Source organism: Equus asinus, chromosome 23 (assembly GCF_041296235.1).
Source record: "Equus asinus isolate D_3611 breed Donkey chromosome 23, EquAss-T2T_v2, whole genome shotgun sequence".
Lineage (NCBI taxonomy): Eukaryota > Metazoa > Chordata > Mammalia > Perissodactyla > Equidae > Equus > Equus asinus.
Window position 1 is genome coordinate 47,953,642 of NC_091812.1, and position 15,232 is coordinate 47,968,873.

The window sequence follows — 15,232 nt, forward strand, 5'->3', positions numbered from 1 at the left end:
AGCCGCAACCGCCCCCGAGCCGCCCCGAGCGGAGAACAATGCGCTCAGCCCTGCGCTCAGGGCCTCGCGGGGCCGCGCCCGGGGACGGGCCCGACGCGGCGCCTGCTGGGAAACGTAGTGTCTGAAGCTCGGCGGCGCAGCCCAGTTGCTTGCCAGCGCGGGCCACGCGCAACTACAAGTCCCATCACACTCCGCGAGGCCTTGATCGCCCGGCTTGTGCAGGGAAGGGAGTGAGGCGAACATGGCTGAAAGCAGCCGGGGTGGCCCAACGTGCGGCGGGGTGGGCGGCAGACAGGATCCCATGTCCAGCGCTGGCGGCAGCAACTTTCCAGAGTACGAGCTTCCCGAGCTAAACACGCGCGCTTTCCACGTGGGTGCCTTCGGGGAGCTGTGGCGTGGCCGGCTGCGCGGGTCAGGGGACTTGTCGCTGAAGGAGCCGCCGGCACCCCCACTGCCCGGGCGCCGAGGGGTCGCCGACGCCGGCCGGGAGGATGCCGCGGTGGCCCGGGATCTGGGCTGCAACCTGGAGGCGGCAGCGGAGCTGAGAGCGGTGTGCGGGTGAGTGCGGGGCCTAGGGGCTCTTGCTCTTGGGGCCAAGTGGGTGCAGCCTTGCTCCTGCGCTCCCCTGGGACTCATCCTTGGGAGGGCCGGTCGTTTACTCCTGGGAGTAGCGGGGAGCCTTCAGAGCCTTCCACTTGCCAGAACCAGATCTCGTGATCGGAACGCACAATTTCTGCGAGTTGGAGTGAAGGGACGAGAGAACTGCATCAAAGATTAATTTTCCTATTCGCTAATTTTTAAAGTGCTTGTTAGTATAGAAAAGCAGAGTAACAGCGAGGTGTATCTACCATTGACAGACACTTTGACAATGGAGGAGCTTTGGTAATAGGCTGGAAGGAGAGTTAATCAGAGGAGTTTTAAAACCTTGGTTAACTGGTCTCTTTGGGGGACTTCCCGGGTATGCTATTAATAAAGTTTTCCCCAAAAGTACCTTATTTGGGGTGAAAAATATAAAAATAACTTTTAACGAGCTCTTTCTCCATTTAACAGTGTTGGCCACCTTCAACCGGCCATTTATTCTTTTCTTTGTAGAATGTTGGCACAGAAATCATTGCCTTGAACTGGCCTCCTGTGAGCCGCCTGCTGGATTTTATGACTTCTTAATTATTCATTGATGTATTTAGGACACAGCCCTGACTCGCTATGGACAAGATGCATGATTGCTTCTCGTTTTTGTTTTAGCCTCGATAAACTGCAGTGCCTTGAAGAAGGCGAGGATCCGGAAGTCATCCCAGAGGATACTGACCTAGTGACTTTGGGGTATGGAAGACTTTGCTTTTATGATGTACTATTTATTTAAATATTTTTCAACATTATATTATTCAAAAGTTAAAAGTATAGTATTGTTATCATCTATAAACCCACCCCGTAAATTCAGCTATTGTTAACATTTGACCATATTTGCTTTAGCTGTATGTGTTTGAGATACCTCCTGTCTTTTTCTCTTGTTGAATCATTCAGTAAGTTGCACACATCATGATAATTGACCCCTAAATACATCAGCATATAGCTCCTAAAAGTATCGTTCTCCTGCATAATCAGAGTGGTATTACTACGCTTGAGAAAATTAGCAGTAAATACATACCCTCTCATATGCAGTCCACATTCAAATTTGTGTCTGTTTTTGAGTGTGCGTTTACAAAGGTACAGTTAACCCACTTAGCTAGGTTTCAGGTGCCCGCTAAATACTCTGATAGTGCTTCTCAAACTATCTGTGGGAAAGGACCAGTTTTATTATTTTTAAAATTTTGACAGATCTATACTTTTGTAAAATAGGATGAAAATGAATTATTAGAAAAATGGAATGAAAAGACAAACACAATAAAAGTCCAAATTTTTTCTTAAATTCGATAGTAAAAAAAAAAATTCCACAGTGAAATTGCTGTCATATTGCTATAAATGTTTCTAAATGCTTACTCTCGTTTTCTGTCCTGACTGGAAGACAAATAGCCCAGAGATCAGTTCCGATCTGCCAACCACATTTTGAGAAACACTGCTTTATGCTAATACTACTATAGAGAAACTATGCGTGTGATATATAATTTCCAGTTTGTAGCCCACCTGGCTTCACACCGTTCAGCTCTGTTGTCATCCTTGATCCTGCCCTTCTATTGTCTACCTTAGAAATTCAGGAAGGTATTTCAAGTCTACGTTGGTTTCTTTTGTAGTAACTCCCAAGTCTGTTTCCCTTATCCCCACTGCTAATTTTTACATCAGCAGCACTTGGAGCACTGTGAAAGGCTCCTGTCTTTCCTAGGTCTGGTCTTTTTTTTTATTCTGATTTATCCATCATGCTATCACCTGAGCAGGCTCTGTTGCTGAGAAATTGTCAATGGCTTTACCTTTCCTACCTGGATAAATTTCAGACTCTTTACTTAGATATTTGAAGTCTTCCACATAGAGCCCAAATCTGCCTTTCCAGATTTATTTTCAACCACTTTTCTCTTTGAAATGGCTCAGGATGTACATGGCTCCTCTCCCATCTAAAACCTACCCCATCTTTGAGACCCTAAGATTCCTTTCCATATTACTACAACCCAGCTCTCTCCCTTAGGGAATAGATGCACTTGTAATATCTAGAAATCTTCTAACATTTCTAAAGTCCTTGAAGGCTCATTGAGAATCCAAACTCCTCCATCTGTGTGTTACCTTTAAGCCTGTTGTACTGCTTTGCTCCAATTGGTTCTCTTTAACTATTGTTGATTGATTAGTTGAATTTCCCTAAAATGCACATCTGATTGTGTCACTCTCTTTCTTAAAACCTTTCAGTGGCTCTTAGGCTAAAGTCCTGAGTTAAGTGGCTCACGAGGGGCCCTGTGGAATGGATCTTGCTGATCTTTTCACCTCTATCTCTGCAGTACTCCAGCCACACTATGCTGTTTTCAGTTCCTGGAATGTGCTCTCTCACTCCAAGCTTTTGCCTAGAACACTCTCTCTTCCTTATCCCCCTGGTCTTGCTGCCTTCTGCTCATCCTTCCAGTCTTAGCTGAAGGACTAAGGACTCCATTTAGGTCCACTTTCTGCTTATATAGCCCCCGATACTACCTCCCTGTTGAAATATTCATCACACTTATAATATACTTGTTTAATTTTCTGTCGTCTTAGCTAAACTTAAAAGTTCTATATGCTGTATGTGTCATGTACACTAGTATATCCCAGTTCCAAGAACTTTGGCACATAATAGGGAGTCAGTAGATATTTGTAGAATGAGTGGAATAAATGAAGCTTTCATAAACCTAAGGAAGTGATTTTTAGAGATTGGCTTAAATAAAAGAAGGTTGCTGATAATTGTAAACAAAGCATACTTTTTTTACTATAGTTAATAACATACTAGTTGGTTTATAATGATTTTATTAAGCCATATTAAATAGTAATTATAGACTACTTTCCACATTGCTTCCTCTGGCTGTTTTCCATTACTAGATCAACTACATCTCCATGGTTGTCTTCTAGTCTCTTCCATAGGGAATATGGGTAGAAATATATATACAATATAATGTAAAAGGAGTTAGTACAGCATTCCTCAGCTAGGATTATTTTGATATACTTTGAAACTATTATATTTAAAATATGACTGGGGCCAGCCCCATGGCATAGTGGTTAAGTTTGGCACACCCTGCTTTGGTGTCTGGGGTTTGCGGGTTCGGATCCTGGGCACAGACCTACACCACTTGTTAGCTGTGCTATGGGGGTGACCCACAAAAAAGTGGAGGAAGATTGGCACAGATGTTAGCTCAGGGCTAGTCTTCCTCAGGGAAAAAAAAATTGACTAATATTAATCTTAACAATGCCACAAGTAAATTAGACTTGTGCCAAAAGTCAAAATCTATATCTCTATGTTCTTTCTCTAAACCTTCCTTTTTTCTCTGCACCAATAACTTAAAAACATAAAAATGAAGACAAAACCTCAGTATATGATCCCTTGATTATGGCATAAAATAAATCAATTTCTAGCACTTTTTCTTTTGCCTATCAGAGGAGCTACTTGACTCATTTTATGCATGTAAGGGGAAAAAAAGGCAGTTGATAGGGGTTGATTCTCCTTTGATGTATGCCGATCTCCTTAATCCATAGCAAGCTAAATAACTTACCTTCAGCACTTCTGAAATTTTTTGACTACTTAAAGAGAAGATTTTAATTCCTAGGAATAGGAGATAATTGCTACCACATGGATGCTACTGAAACTTATCTGTCATTCCAAAAGCTTCAACAACATTACATTTAATACAATACTAATTTCAGGTAAATTAGCCTGCCCATCCCTCTCACTTCTCTGGCTAAGAAAGCACTGTTCACTGTGCCATTTGAAGGATGAAAAGGGGAAACTTTCGAGTCCTTCAAGATAAAGAGAAACATAAAATTGGAGGACTCTCTTACCTTACTATCAAAACAAACAACAAAAAAGAAAACTCTGATATACCTGGGCTTTGTTAGAATGACAGGAAACGGTATCAGTAAACTAGAAATCTTTTAAACCATCCCCCCACAAGTATCACAAAATGAATAGGAAGAAATAAAATCCATAGAGAATTTATTGCAGATAATCAGGAAATAACACAAATTAACTGAGGAAATCCGGAAATAACACAAATTAACTGAGGAAATCCTCCCTTCCCCCAGAAAATAACTAGGAAACAAGAAAGGTCTAACTCTGCACTCCAAACAGGATTTGAATATACTGAAACAAGCATTTGAGGATATAAAAACACTTTGGATCTGAAATTTTAAAACTAAGAATAGAAAAGAAAAACAGAAGAAATGAAAAAAAATGATGGAACTCAGGAAATGGAAGAAAAAGACAAAATTATCTCATGAATTATGAGATTCTTAAGGAGAATAGACACAAATTTAACAAGAGGCAATGAAGAAAGTATGAATACAAGCAAGAGTTTGAAAATGCCATAAAGGGAGACATTAAATGAGTCAGCGAAAGTAGTGGGAATGGAAGACAGACAAAGAAGACAAAATATATTCATATTGTCAGTCTCTGAAGAAGAAAAACAAAGCAATTGAGCAAAATTAATATTTAAGAATATTGTCTAAGAAAAAATTCCAGAATTGGAAAAAAACTTGATTCTACAAATTAAGAGGGCTCACTAGGTACCTGGGAAAATTAACCCAGAATTATCAGCTCTGAGACATACCCTAGTTAAAACTATTACATTTCAGAGATGAAGATAAAATTATCAAGGCTTCCAGACAAAAACAACACATAATTTACAAAGCAAAAGAATTAGACTAGTATCATACTTTGCAAAACAGACGTACAAAGGAGGCCACAGTGGAGCAGGATTTTCTGATAGCTCAAAGTGTGAACCAAGGATTTTATTCCAGCTGAGATTCCCCTCAGACATCAAGGCTATAGAAAAAAGTTTTTCACATACAGGGACTTGCGTAATTCTGCACCCACCAGCCATTTCTTAGAAATACGCCAGAGGATGAGCTTCATCCAACCAAATGATGTCTGGGAAATTTTCAGCAAAATGACTAATAGAGTAAGGATGAGAATGGAAGGCTAATGTACAGATGTCATGTACTGTAACAAAATAGAAGACTGCATCTAAAAAAAATGGGGTGAGAAACTAGGAAGAGGATAATGTGTGGGCATTAGGTGGTTTTAAAGAATACTGGGGGGAAAATGTCCCCCCAACCTTGACAAACTACATAGTAAAATGTTAAATAAGTAAATGGGTAATGAAGAACATTAAAAAATATGTAAGTATGAAGGTAGCCACTGGAATAAATATACAAATACCAAACCTCTCTCAATTTCTAGAAAATAGACCATCAAAAACTACATATCTCATAATGAAGAAGGCAACTAATAGAATGAAATATGTGTAATTAGAAAATGTGATGGGGCCAGCCAGGTGGCGCAGCAGTTAAGTGCGCACGTCCCGCTTTGGCCACCTGCAATTTGCTGATTCGGATCCTGGATATGGACATGGCAACGCTTGTCACACCATGCTCTGGTAGGCGTCACACATATAAAGTGGAGGAAGATGGGCACGGATGTTTGCTCAGCAACATCCAGGGCCAGTCTTCCTCAGCAAAAAGGAGGATTGGCAGCACATGTTACCTCAGGGCTAATCTTCCTCAAAAAAAAAAAAAAAAGCCTACAATAAAATATTTAAAAAAAATAACTACAATAAAATATTTAAAAAAAAAAAGAAAACGTGATAGAATTGAGACCAAAGGCCTCAGTCTTACACAGTCTATCAAAAAGGGTTTGGATTCAGCTCACAAAACAAAAACTTTGCAGAGACAACAGACATATCTAAAATAAAGTGATTCAGTGATTTATTTAAAAATAAAACCTGGGGGGGCTGGCCCCGTGGCCGAGTGGTTAAGTTCGCGCGCTCTGCTGCAGGCGGCCCAGTGTTTCGTCAGTTCAAATCCTGGACGCGGACATGGCACTGCTCATCAAACCACGCTGAGGCGGCGTCCCACATGCCACAGCTAGAAGAACCCACAACAAAGAATATACAACTATGTACCGGGGGGCTTTGGGGAGAAAAAGGAAAAAATAAAATCTTTTAAAAATAAAACTTGGGCTAAAGTATATCAGATAAATGGAAAGAAAAATTGAGCAGATCTAGCAGTCCTGATATCAGACTGTTAGAATTCAAGCCCTAAAACATTAAATGTGACAAAGGACACTTTTTAATGCTAAAAGCCACAAACCACAATGAAAATAGAATAGTTATAAATATATGTACACCAGATAATAGAGCAACCAACATTATAAAACAAAACTAGGAGAGGCAAGAAACACAATAACAGTAGGACGCTTTCATATGCCAATCTCAGCACAAGACAGATCAAATGTTTAAAAAATAAGCGAGGAGATAAAAGCTCTAAATAACATAATAAGTAGGATATGTCTTAGGGATATATACACACACATATAATTATATAATTTGCAACCTGATTATAGAGACTACATGGCATATTCACAGAAATTGATTGTATATTAGGTCACAAAGGAGACGTCAGTAACATCTGTAAAGTAGGAATACTACAAACAACACTCTCTGATCACAACATAATAAAACTAGAATTTACTAACAAAAACAAAAATCAGACTGTTACACCTGGAAATTGTAAAACTTATTAAATAACTCCTGAGCAAAAGGGAAAATACACACTGAAATTACAGAATTTTTAAGAAATAATGACATTGAAAACACCACATATCAGAAGGTAAGGAATACTTTTAAAGCAGTTATTAGAGGGAAAGTCATTGCCCTAAACAGTCTATTAAAAAGTGAAATAATACAAATAAGTGAATTAAATTTCTAGCTCAGAAAACTAAGGAAGAACAATAAAGTAAACCAAAAGAAAATAAAAGGACAGAAATAATAATGATAAAAGCGGGAATTAATGAGGAAAAGAACAGAAAAAAAATGGATCTAATTAATCAAGATCTTGCCTTTTTAAAATAATTCATAGGGGCTGATGCAGTGGTTAAGTTCCCAAGTTCTGCTTCTCAGCAGCCCTGGGTTCGCCGGTTCAGATCCCAGGTAGGGACATAGCACCACTTGGCAAAAGCCATGCTGTGGTGGGCGTCCCACATGTAAAGTAGAGGAAGATGGTCATGGATGTTGGCTCAGGGCCGGTCTTCCTCAGCGAAAAGAGGAGGATTGGCAGTAGTTAACTCGGGCTAATCTTCCTCAAAAAAAGAAAAGAGAAAATAATTCATAAAATAGGTAAACCATTGGTTAACTTAAGGAAAAAAGTGGAAGAAACTACAAATATACAAAATGAGGGAGAAACAACCAGTGAAACAAATTTTGAAAATTGTGAGAAACTACTTTGCAGGAGTTGGCAAATAGCCCACTGACTGGCTGGCCGATTTTTACAGAAAGGCTTATTGGGACAGGTCTGCCCATTTATTTATGTATTGTCTGTGGCTGGTTTTGTACTATAATGGCAAGTTGCAGAGTCATGAGAGAGACCATATGGCTCACAACCTAGAATATTTACTATTTGGCTCTTTAAGGAAAAGTTTGCTGATCCCTGCTCTATAGAAATAAATTTGAAAACCTAGATGAAATGGATAATATTATAGGGAAATGCACATTACTGAAATTAACCATTTTAGAGGAGAAACTTAAGTAGACTAATTTCTGTGGAAAAACAAAGTTATTTAAGGAACTATCCCACAAAAATTCCAGGTCTAGATAGTTTCACGGGAGAATTCTACCAAACATTCAAAGACCAGATAGTCCCAGTTGCTCTAGGGCCTTGAAAAGGAAGAAAAACTGCTTAATTCTTCTTATGAGGCAGGCGTAACACCAATACTTAAACTGGATAAAGACATGACAAAGGAAGAAAACTTGAGACTAGTATCACTCAACACTCAGCAAATATTAGCAAATAATCCAGTGCTATATTAGGAAAACAATACACCATGACCAAGTGTATTCCAGGAATGCAAGGCTGGTTCACTATTAGGACATCTATTAATATATACCATATTAATGAATCTAAGGGAAAAAAAATCATTTGATTATTTCCAGAGATGCTGAGAAAGCCTGTAATAAAATTCAACACCTATTCATGATAGAAACTTTCAGGGAAATAGAAATTGGAGGGCTGCTGTTCCAACAAGGCAGAAGAGATATACCTGAATTGTAAAGTTAGTATCTTATTTAACAGAGAAGCAGTACAGGCATTTCTACAAAAATCTAGGGCAAGGCAAGTGTGCCTATTGTCTCCACTTCTTTGTAACATTGTACTATAAGTATTAGCTATGCAGTTTAACAAGAGAAATCAATTATAAGCATAAGAATATATAAAGAAGAAAAACTAGCTCTGTTTGGAAATATGATAATGTATCTGGAAAAGCCAAAAAAAAGTCAATGCTAAAACAGACAAGAAACAAGAAAAACAAGAAAAGAATTTAGTGTAATAACAGGCTACAAAATTGGTATATAAAAACCAGTAGACTTCATAGATACAAAGAATGAATAATCAGAGGACATAATGGTAGAAAAAAATCCCATTTACAGTAGTCAAAAAGAAAGTTAATACTTGGGAATAAATGTAACAAGAAATGAGTAAAACTTAGGTAAGGAAAATTTTAACACACTCCCAAAAGATTCAGAAAAAGACTTGAAAAAATCAAAAGATATTCTGTTCTTAGATAGAAATGTTAAACATCGTAATGATGTCAGTTCTTCCTAAGTTAACATATAAATTAAGTACAATTCCAATAAAAATACCAAAAGTATTGGTGATTTTATGGAGTTAGACAAGTTGATAATAAAGTTCATATGGAAAATCCCCAAGAATAACTAGGAAAAACTCTGCCTGGGGGGGAGAAAATTGTGAGGGTGAGTCATTTTACCGGATATTAAAATATACTGCAAGGTTCTTATAGTTAAAACAGTGGGTACTAGCTCATAAATAGACAAATAGAAGAGAAAATCCAGTTAGATTCAAAGACATACGGAAATTTAGTATGACACTATACAAAAGAATAAACTCCAAAGGGATCAAGGGATCGAAATGTAAAGAATGAAACATACAAACCTTGGTATGGTGAAAAACTTTCTAAATATAATTTAAATCCAGATGTAATAAAAGAAAAAGATTGATAAAGTTGACAACATAAAAATTTTGCATGACAAAAAAACACCATAAACAAAGTCAAAAGAGAGCTGCCAAACTTGAAGAAAATATAACATATACTACAAAGAGCTAATATTCCTCATGTATGAGAACTTGAAAGTTGAGGGGTAAAGACCAAAAACCCAATGGAAAAATGAAAAAAGACATGAACCAATATTTCATACACAAAAAACATAGAAAAATGACTCCTAGATATGAGAAAAATGTTCAAACATATTCATAATTAGGGAAATGCAAATTAAAATGACACTAAGATACATTTTTCTCGTTTATCAAGACTGGCACAAATCAAGAAATACGATATATTCTTCTAATGAGGCTGTGGGGAAACAAGCATTTTTGGACATTGCTGATGGAAATGCAAGTTGGCACTACCCTTCTCTAGGAAAATTGGGTAATGCCTAACACAAAATTACGTAGGCACTTATCTTTTGACCCAGCAGTGAAATCTATACTGAAGACACATTTCCAACAATATGAAAATACATGATGTACAGGTTATTCATTGCAGCATTGTTTGTAATTGCAAAATACTTGAAATACCATGAATACACATACATAGGAGAGTGTTGAACAAACTGTAGGACGTCCACACAGCAGAGCATTGTGCAGCTCTACTAAAGAATGAGGGAGGATGAAGCACTAGAGGATTTCTAGGAAATACTGTTGCATGAAAAGAGCAAAGCCCACAAGTATATTCCCCTTCATATAAGAAAGAAGATTCACCAGGTATCAGTTTATATTGGCTCTCATCTATAAATTTACCTTGTTTGCCTGCTCTGTAAAAAATGGGCCTTGGCCCTTTACATATTTTTCTTTTGCCGGCTGCCACAGTATTAAGCTTTGTCGGTAAATGGTGCAGGAGAGAGTTTGCAGGAGGAAAGGATTTTGCTTCCCCGTCCGATGTGCTGGCTCAGCAGGGTCCTGCCGCACACACAGTGTCCCCCTGCCCAGTTCCTGCAGTACCCAGCGGTAGCACCCCTGGCCCAGCAGCTTTTCCTGCTGCTCCTCTCACCTTGACACCTCCTCTGAATAGCTTTTCCTGCCACCTTTGAGGGCAGATTTCTAGCAGGTTCCCCTGCTGGAGCAGCAGCTTAGCTTCTTTGCCGTCGAGTGAGTGTCAGCCAGGCCTGTCCGGCAGGTCCGGATCTCAGTCCTGGTGGAAGGAGAGGGAAGCTTCCTTGGCACTCTTTCTCAGTCCAAGGGGTAGGGTAATCCTTGTATCTCCTGTTCCTGTGTTCTCTAGAGTTCTCTTATTTGCCAGTCCCTCATTTCTCCAATCCTCTGTTAAAGTTAATAATACTTTAGATTAAGCTTTCTCTGTTCAAATTACTGTTTGGTTTTTTTCTCCTAATTGAACTCAGATTGATACAGAAAGGGATATAAGAAAATACACAGGTATCTGCTTATTTGAACAAAAGAAATGGAAAGGATAAACCAGAATTATAGAGATTGGTTGCCTACAGCGGGTGGTGGGAAAGGGGTAGAAAAAAAGGGAAAGGGAACAGGTTAGAGATAAAGAGGGAATGACACTTCTCTGAGTATGTATGTTTTTTATAACTCTGACTCTTAGAACCATAGTAATGTTTCACATATCTTTCACACACCCCAAAAGTAATCAGTTAAAACCAACCAGAATGGGGGTGGTGGAACCCAAAATAGAATACAAAAACTAACCAATGAGCCTAACTGTGTTCCAAATGAGTAACAACACTACTGAAGAGAGCAGGGAAGGAAGAACTAAGTTTGTACAGAAGTGTGTCTTGATTCGGTGTTATAAGGCTGAAGACAAAAAGAACTGCTCATGAGTTAGTGTTCCTCACAGGGGTAGGTTAGCAATTCTGAAACTATATTTTGTAGAATTGAACAAATAAGTTAATAGATTATAGATAATAGGAGCTGGGTTTTTCACTTATGGAGAAAGAAGTTATAAACAAGGAAAGGTTGAAGGCTAAACAATCCTGTGATTTTTGTTTGGGATTAGAAGTATCAGTATAAACTTATGATTTTAAATATATGACAGATAGACAAATACAGATATTTGTACATGTGTGGGTTAGCATACCTATGTATGTTTCCTACATCTCTCTGCTGAGAGGCCTGGAAGCTGTGATTGCAGTAGCACAGAGAACCCCTCATCTCTATAAACACCTCTCCCAATGAAGGAACTAGGGCTCTTAGGAGAAGTGATTGATTCCAGGGCTGAGACAGGGTGAGCCTTGAGCATCTTATGGTACCAGAAAGTAAGGACAGGAAATGCTCAAAAAAAAAGATGAGGGCTTGTTGAAAGTACAGGAGCTAAATTGAAGGAGCTCCTAATGGCCAAAGCTAGAAGAATTTGAACAACAAAATAATGATAGTATTAGATTTTAACCTGGAGAATAAAATAAATTTCAATGAGTTCAGACTCGTATAAATAATCAAATAAGTAAGTGGGAGGAAAGAGACAGGTCTTCCTCATAAGGTCAAGGAAGAAATGTAGAAGGGAAATAGATAAACACCATTAGGCATATAGCACAGTAATAAATGTTGCAGACAAAACTACTTTTGAATGCTAAAATTCCTGGGTGAAAGTTTGAGAAGTAAGATTTGCATAGTTTCAAAGTATCTTCCCTCAAATACTTAGCAAGTATAAAGGAAAAGAAAGTATCTTTCTGGTGTAGGAACCTGGCAGATAGGAACTTTTCCAAGGTAAACACTTGCCAGTAATAAGACATACTAATATTAGCATCATGAACCTCTTACCGTGATACAGTGAGGAGGACATCATCATTCTTGTGATATTCTTGCCAAAGATGCATCAGCTTACTGTACTCGTGAGGGAACAGCAGTCAAACCCGCATTGAAGGACATTCCACAAAGTAACTCTTAGAGCTCTTTGAATGTATCGAAGTCCTGAAGGACGAGGAGAGATTGCAGAACTGCAAAAGGCTAGAGGGGAAAGGAGAAATAAGAAATGCAATCTGGGGGCTGGCCTGGTGGTTCAGCGGTTGCGTGCACACGTTCCGCTTCGGCGGACCTGATCCTGGGTGCAGACATGGCAGCGCTTGACACGCCATGCTGTGGCAGGAGTCCCGCATATGAGGTGGAGGAAGATGGGCACAGATGTTGGCTCAGGGCTAATCTTCTGCCAAAAAAAAAATGCACTGTGGTGTCCTGCATAGATCCTGGGATAGAAAAAAGGCATTAAATTAAAAAATTTGTGAAATTCAAAAAAGATTTATAGTTAATAACACTGTATTAATGTTAATTTCCTGGTCTTGATAATTATTCTTTGATCATGTGGGTTGTTAACATATGGAAAGCTGGGTGAGAGAGATACGAGAACTCTTTGTGCTATTTTTGCAGCTTCTCTCTAAGTATAAAGTAAAAGTAGTTCAAAATAAAAAGTTAAATTTTAAGGATACTTGGGAAGATCCAGTAAAGAATATTGAAGTTTGATTTTTCTTGGGTCTATAACAGGGTTAGAAAGAAGCTCCTAGAACATCGGGAAGAAACCATAACAATAGATCGGGTCTGCAGACAAGAAACATTTGCTTACGAGATGGTAAGAGTCTCATCTTTTTCACCTTTTCCCACAAAACAACAACCTCTCTGGAACTGGGTGTTAATGATGACGGTATGGTGGCTTTATACTGGACATGCTTAGTTGAAAACAAACTAGAGAAACTTCATTGGGACTGGGAACTAGTAGGAAAAAAGACCTACAGAATTCAAATCATGGCATATTTGACTCTTTCAGATTGCTGCCTTTATTTTTGCTGTTAATTTGGTTTTACTCTCTGTATTAGGCTAAATTCGTGCCTTTTCACCACCCTACTCCTGGTATTTTTATCTGTTCCTGATTTTGGTTTAGCCACATTCTTTGCTAATCCATCATCTCTTGTGTAAATCCTCAGAAAGATTTAAGATGATGAGTAAGGAGGAATTAAGTGTTAGTAGACATGATGGGTTCATTCAGCACATATTCTCGAGAAGCTGCCACGTGCCAGATGCTGTCTTGGGCACTTGATAGTGCATAAGGGCATCTCTGGTCACTGCCATTTTTTTTATTATGGTAAAATTTAAATAACATGAAATTTATCTTTTTAACCATTTGCAAGTATTCAATTAAGTGACATTAAATGCATTCACTATGCTGTGTATCCAGCACTGCTATTTCCAGAACATTCTCCTCCTCCTGAGCAGAAATTCTATACTGATTAAACAGTAACTCCCCGTGTTCCCTTCCCCCAGCCCTTGGCAAACCTTTATTCGACTTTCTGTCTCCATCAGTTTGTCTATTGTAGATCTCTCATGTAAGTGGAATCATGCAATGTTTGTCCTTATGTGTGTCGAGCTTATTTTACTTAGTATAATGTTTTAAAGGTTTGTCGGGGCTGTAGCATGTATCAGAACTTCATTCCTTTTTGTGGCTGAATAATATTCCATTGTATGGATAACTCATTTTGTTTATCTGTTCATCTGTTGATGTACATTTGGGTTATTTCCACCTTTTGGCTGTTATAAATAACACTGCTGTGAACATTAGTATACAAGTATCTGTTTGAGTCTGTTTTCTGTTCTTTTCAGTATATACCCAGGAGTGGAATTGCTTGGTCATATGGTAATTCTAGGTTTAACATTTTGAGAACCAGCAAACTGTTTTCCACAGCAGCTGCATCAGTTTACATTCTCACCAGCAGTGCACAGAGATTCCAGTTTCTCCACATCTTCCTCAACATTTGTTATTTTTATGGGGTTTCTTTTGTGTGTGTGTGAGAGGAAGATTGGCCCTGAGCTAACATCTGTGCCAATCTTCCTCTGTTTCATGTGGGATGCCGCCACAGTATGGCTTGATGAGTGGTGCTAAGTTGCGCCGGGGATCTGAACCTGCAAACCCCTGGCTGCTGAAGTGGGGCATGCAAACTTAACCACTCTGCCACGGGGCCAGCCCCATCTGGTTTTTGATAATACCTAGTGGGTGTGAAGTGATGTCTCATTATGGTTTTGATTTGCATTTCCCTAATAATTAGTGATGTTGAGCATCTTTTCATACACTTACTGGCCATTTGTGTATCTTCTTTGGAGAAATGTCTATTCAAGTCCTTTACCAGTGTTTTAATTGGGTTGTTTGTCTCTCTGTTATTTTGGTGTAAGAGGTCTTTCTTTGTACATTCTAGATACTAGATCTTACCACATATATGCTTTTAAAATATTTTCTCCCATTCTATGGGTTGTCTTTTCACTCTCTTGATAGTGTCTTTTGATATACAAAAGTTTTAAAAGCTGATGAACTTCAGTTTGTTTTTTTCTTTTATCTTTGCTTTTCATGTCAGACTTAAGAAACTATCACCAAATCCAATGAGAAGATTTTTCCCTATGTTTTCTTCTAAGAGTTTTATAGTTTTAGCTCTTAGTTTAAGTCTCTGATCCATTTTGAGTTAATTTTTATGTATGGTATAAGGTAATCTTTTAACTTCATTCTTTTGCATATTGATAGTCAGCTTTCCCAGCACCATTTGTTGAAGACTGTCCTTCCCTATTGATTGGTCTT

General features: G+C 38.6%; 1 protein-coding gene across 2 annotated transcripts in view; it reads left to right on the plus strand.

Moving 5' to 3' along the window:
• The first annotated feature begins 21 nt into the window (after positions 1 to 21).
• Positions 22 to 15,232, plus strand: part of SNAPC3 (small nuclear RNA activating complex polypeptide 3) — a 41,232-nt gene continuing 26,021 nt past the window's right edge. The window contains exons 1-3 of one of the 2 annotated variants that reach the window (XM_044757061.2): positions 22 to 558; positions 1,243 to 1,320; positions 13,159 to 13,243. In XM_044757061.2, coding sequence (XP_044612996.2) covers positions 242 to 558; positions 1,243 to 1,320; positions 13,159 to 13,243 — 480 coding nt within the window. In that variant the 5' untranslated portion in view covers positions 22 to 241. The remainder of the gene's footprint in view (positions 559 to 1,242; positions 1,321 to 13,158; positions 13,244 to 15,232) is intronic. The other variant, XM_044757062.2, reaches the window with a different exon arrangement.